This window comes from Brassica oleracea, chromosome C4 (assembly GCF_000695525.1).
Source record: "Brassica oleracea var. oleracea cultivar TO1000 chromosome C4, BOL, whole genome shotgun sequence".
Lineage (NCBI taxonomy): Eukaryota > Viridiplantae > Streptophyta > Magnoliopsida > Brassicales > Brassicaceae > Brassica > Brassica oleracea.
In genome coordinates, this window is record NC_027751.1 from 41551418 (window position 1) to 41556475 (window position 5058).

General features: G+C 32.4%; 2 protein-coding genes across 2 annotated transcripts; one reads left to right on the forward strand and one right to left on the reverse strand.

Moving 5' to 3' along the window:
• Positions 1–1942: 1942 nt before the first annotated feature.
• On the forward strand, positions 1943–2206 carry LOC106341652. Its single transcript, XM_013780359.1, has one exon. It carries the CDS (start codon positions 1955–1957, stop codon positions 2204–2206), a length of 252 nt encoding a protein of 83 aa, XP_013635813.1. The 5' UTR covers positions 1943–1954.
• An 859-nt stretch (positions 2207–3065) lies between these two features.
• LOC106338918 lies at positions 3066–4503 on the reverse strand. Its single transcript, XM_013777785.1, has 3 exons — positions 3785–4503; positions 3446–3591; positions 3066–3373 (listed from the first exon to the last, which is right to left on the reverse strand). Exons 1-3 carry the CDS (start codon positions 4501–4503, stop codon positions 3066–3068), a joined length of 1173 nt encoding a protein of 390 aa, XP_013633239.1.
• Between the last annotated feature and the right edge of the window lie 555 nt (positions 4504–5058).

Genomic DNA, 5058 nt, shown 5'->3' on the forward strand with positions numbered 1-5058 from the left:
TAACCTCTTGATTTGAATGATTGCTGTTCTCAGTGCTTCTGCTTGAACCTCAAGTGGATTAACTCGCCATAGGGTTCACTCCCGAGTATCCTTTAATAATTTGTTTACCTTCCTTATCATGCAGTGGCCATCCGATGCCAGCCGGTTGGTGTGTTGAATTCATGATCCATCTTCGTACTTAAAATTTTTTAAAAATTATGTAATCAAAATCTAAAATCTCTTATATATTAATTGAGAAGCATTACAACATTTTTTCCGTATCCACGTGTCATCACTAGAATGATTATTAGAATCCTTAGAAAATAGATTGGTCCATCTAAACATATATTATATTTTTTTTTTATTAAACTAACTATCAAATTGATTAGTTGTATACAAAAAATATTCTTCATTTTTTCAATAAATAAAAACTACGGAATTACTTAATATGATTAACATATTTATGATAATAAATGATTATGAATAATAAAGATTTGATAACAATTTTTGTATCCTCTCTACTTTTTAAAAAAAATTATATTATTTAAAAGAAATTAAACAATCAAATAAACCATGTAATAAGAAATTCAGATTTTTCTTATATGTTATATTTTGAATTTTTTAAACGACTATAAATTATTAAAAAAAATTAAAGTTCCACATTGAAAATTTTGTGATCAATGGTTTAATTTTTTTTTTGGTTATAACAAGATACCAATAATCATAAAATCGTATGAATATGAAGTCTCATTTAGAAGATATTTATATTAAATATATATATATATATAGATATGTTTGTTTTAATATCGTTTAAATTAAACTATATACCATATAAAAATATACAAATATGTTAATTTCAAAATTTGCATTGAAAACGTATTGAAACATTATTTTTTTGTTCAAAAGAGACATTATTACTTTAATTTTGAAATTCACAATGAAAAAATCTCACATTGAAAATTTTGTGATTAATGGTTTAAAATTTTTTGTTACAGAAAATATACAAATGTTAATAAAATCATATGAATAGAAAGTCTCAATAATAAATATTTATATTAAAATATATTATATATCTATCTTAATATCATTAAAATTTAATTATATACTATATAAGTAAATAAAATGATTGTTTTGATTTACTTACCAAAAAATATTGTCAATAAACAAGTAGTATTATTTTGATTTATGTGCTTACTATAATTTAATTATGTGCATAATACGTAAATGAACATAAAATATTTTTTAATATATAAAAATTATTTGTATATATAATTTCATCCCGCGATTTTAACCTAGTTTTCTGATATTAGAAATGAAACTTCAACAAATAAGACCTATAGGGGATATCCACAGAAAGGAAAGGACAACTTATGAGGTGTTATATTGGTTTATATATTTTGATTGATTTAGAAATCCATATAGTATTTATAAATCCAAGTAAAATATGCAAATCCAAAGGTTTTCCCTCGGATTTGAGTCTTTGTATTTTTAACTAAAAAATCCAAACAAATCCATTTAAATCCATTATAAAATCAAATATATTAGTAAATACGTACGATTGAATAACACTTGATTTGATACAGAATTTATGAATCATTAAACCAATAACACATGATTTTAATACAGATTTGAAAATTATAGAACCAATAACACTAGATTTAGTTCGGATTTTTAAATCTATTAAAATACAACAACCAATAACCAGTGCTTAGTTTGGTTACGAAAGGACACCTATTAATTAAGAGTTACAAATAATAAATATATTCTTAATATGTAATATTTAATAGTTGTAAAGCACACGGACTCTTTAACTAAATATATAATTTAACGTCTCAAGTGTTGCGCCCATGTGATATGCAAATTTCATCTCTATAAATAACCAAATGGCTTAAGCTGGTTACATGCGTCGACACATAAACATACTCACCTTCGACTATAATTTATTTTTCTAATTCTTTTCTGGGATATTTTATTAATGGCCAGAATTAATGTTTATCTTTTTGCATTTATCTTGCTTTTGACTATCAAACAAGAGTTTTGTTCCGTTGAAGGCCGAACCCTCGCTAAGTCCACCGTTGCGAAGGCTGAGGAAATCGGCGCTGATGGCTCTGTACCGCCATTTCCATCGGCTGAGCCACTCCAGCCACCACCGAGCCACGGGGTTGATACCTTCAGGCCTACGGTACCTGGAAATAGCCCTGGTATTGGACATTCCGTACACAATTAACGGAGAGGGACAATAACATGGTTTATATGAATTTTTTTTTGTTCCAATGGTTTATGTGATTATAAATCAGTGTTATTTAAAAAGAATATTTGTTCCCTTATTGAACATAATTAAGATTGTGCTGTTGTTGTTATTATTGTTGGTTTTTTTCTGAATATGAAATTTGGATATGTATATCTATGTACTGTTTCATCATATTCAGTTTTCTTGAAAGTGTGATTTTGTTATTGCAATAATATTTAGTTTTCTTTTTTTGCTAAAGTAATACTCCATCCGTTTCAGATTAGTTGTTGTTGTAGGATAAAATTTTCGTTTCAAAATAAGTGTTATTTTATAATTTCAATGCAAAATCTATTGATTTTTATTTTAATTTATTTTTTTGATTGGTTGGAAAATGTGCTTAAATGTATTGTAATGATGTTTTTATTTAGTAAATATACCAAATTAAATGTTTTCTTAACATGTGTGTCCATGTTTAAAACGACAATTAAATTGAATTAATATACCCCATTTATCTCGTATATTTCATTTCAACTTTAAACCTAAGCTATTAATAAAAAAAACCTAAGCTATTAATCGAGACATTTTATATTATTGCAGTCATGACTGAATCAAACGTAACTAAACATAACTTAACCGCTGCATGGATCTGCTAACGCAAGTGGTGATGTCACCTTTTAAGATCTTTGAGCAGGGGAGTTCGATTTCTTTTTTTTTTAAAGTGCTTTCGTATTAAAAAGAGAGTACAGAAATACACAAGAAAGAAATACAACAGTTGCATATTTAAAAAAAAAGAAACGAAGGGAGAAATCACATTGAAATTTCTTCAATGGAGTGATTTCAGAACAAAAGAGTGGAGTTAAAACCTCGACCAAAAAGCGAAAAGCTCATTTCCTACAGTTTTCCCAGAATTCTTCAGGGCAATAGCCTTGAACCTTGCTGTACGAGTTGCAACTTCAAAGATTTTTATAGGAGGGGCAGTACTTCCCAGATGGAAACGGGTATTTTGCTCCTTCCAAATTTCATACAAACATGCTTGCCATATCTGTAGAATAACCAGTTTGAGAATCCTATCCCAGGGGAAGGAAGACAACCAGTCAATAACACTTTGCCAAGTAGTTGGAGCATTAGAAACACCCAAGCGGACCATGCACTTTCTCCAAACCTCTGCAGAGTAAACACATTCGAAAAACAAATGGTCTCTGGACTCTTGAAGTAAGCCACAAAGCAAGCAAGTACCTTCAACATCAAGACCCCAAGATAGGAGTCTGTCCATGGTAGGATTACGGTTTAACATGAAGAGCCACGAAGTAATGGCCTGTTTAGGAACCGATGCAGCATGCCACACCAAAGACGTCCAAGTAGAGGGTTGTCTCCTCTCCCTTCTGTAATTCCAAATCTCCTTAGAGATAAATTTATCTCTCTGAACCCCATTAAATTTCCAAAGAATCTAATCAGTTCCTTGTCCCAGAGATAAAGTGGAGAAGAATATATGAAGCTGAAGTTGCCTTTCCGATCGGGGAAGAGGCAAAATCTAACTACTATTTACTAAGCAATCACTCACAAGAGAATCAATACAGATCCCAAGATCCATAGGACCCGAAATACCCAAGTATTGAATCAAAGGACCGAAAAGGAGTCCACGGATCCCACCAGAAATAAGTTTCACCGCCATTATTAATCTCATAGTAAACCAGAGTTTGAGCTATTGGGCGTAAGTCAACAAGCCTTTGAAACATCCAAGAAGTGTTGCGAACCGTAAGCTGAGACGACAAAAATGAGCACATGCTTAGGTACTTCCTCCTCATCCATGCAACCCATAGTGATCCAGCTCTGAAGTGGAGCAACCAAATAAGCTTGAGGCCAAAGTCAATATTCCAAGAAGCTGAATTTCTCAGCCCTAAACCACCCTCTACTTTAGGGCGACAAACATCCTGCCAGGAGATATTAGCACCTCTAGGATTATCCAGACAGCCATGCCAAAGAAAGGAAGTAGATAAGCTATTTATCATCTTCAAAACCTTTCCAGGAATACAAAAAGCTGATGTCAAAAAGCCTATAATTCCTGGGATGGCCGATGAAATGAGAGTGAGCCTTCCCGCTAAACTCAAATGTCTATTCATCGAAGCATTGTATTTCCGCCTGATCTGAGAAATTAATGGATCACAATCTTTGACTGAGAGTCTTTTAGAACAGAGAGGAAACCCCAAATACCTCACAGGAAGAACCTCAGGCTTGAGAAGAAATCTCATGAGAATATTAGCTTCTGTAGCATCAGACAACCCAGAGCAAAACATTGACGTTTTGTGGATGTTTACTGCAAGTCCTTATAACTTCTCCAACTGAGATAGAACTGTGAACACACCCGCAACAGATATCTCAGTGCCCTCCAAGAAAATGAGTAAATCATCTGCAAACGCCAAGTGAGTAAGACACAATTCAGCACAATCTGGGTGATAATTGTAGATTCCATCAACTGCTCCTCTATTCAACATATTGGATAACACGTTCATCACCACAACAAAAAGAGGAGGAGACAAGGGGTCCCCCTGACGAAGACCAGTTTTACCCTTGAAATAACCAGAAGTGACTCCATTTATACTGACTGAGAAAGAAGGAGAGCAAAATGTAAGTTCGAACCCAATCAATATATAGGGCCGGGAAATGACAGGCCTTTAAAGCTTCTAAGATGAAATCCCACCGAACAGAGTCGAATGCCTTAGAAATATCAACTTTTAGGGTGATTCTAGGAGAACGCCCTTTCTTATAATAACCATTTACAACTTTTAGGGGGAGTTCGAATTCATCTCCTCTCGAAACGTTGATTATAAAACTAAAAATTTGCCAAGTTT

Excerpts from the sequence above, each read along its gene's own strand:
- LOC106341652 (XM_013780359.1), top strand. The coding sequence starts at position 1,955 with ATGGCCAGAATTAATGTTTATCTTTTTGCATTTATCTTGCTTTTGACT.
- LOC106338918 (XM_013777785.1), bottom strand. The coding sequence starts at position 4,503 with ATGTTTTGCTCTGGGTTGTCTGATGCTACAGAAGCTAATATTCTCATG. Across the intron at positions 3,592-3,784 it reads TCCTATGGATCTTGGGATCT|AAGGGAGAGGAGACAACCCT; the intron begins GTATTGATTCTC and ends TTGGAATTACAG. Across the intron at positions 3,374-3,445 it reads TTGGGGTCTTGATGTTGAAG|AGGTTTGGAGAAAGTGCATG; the intron begins GTACTTGCTTGC and ends TTTACTCTGCAG.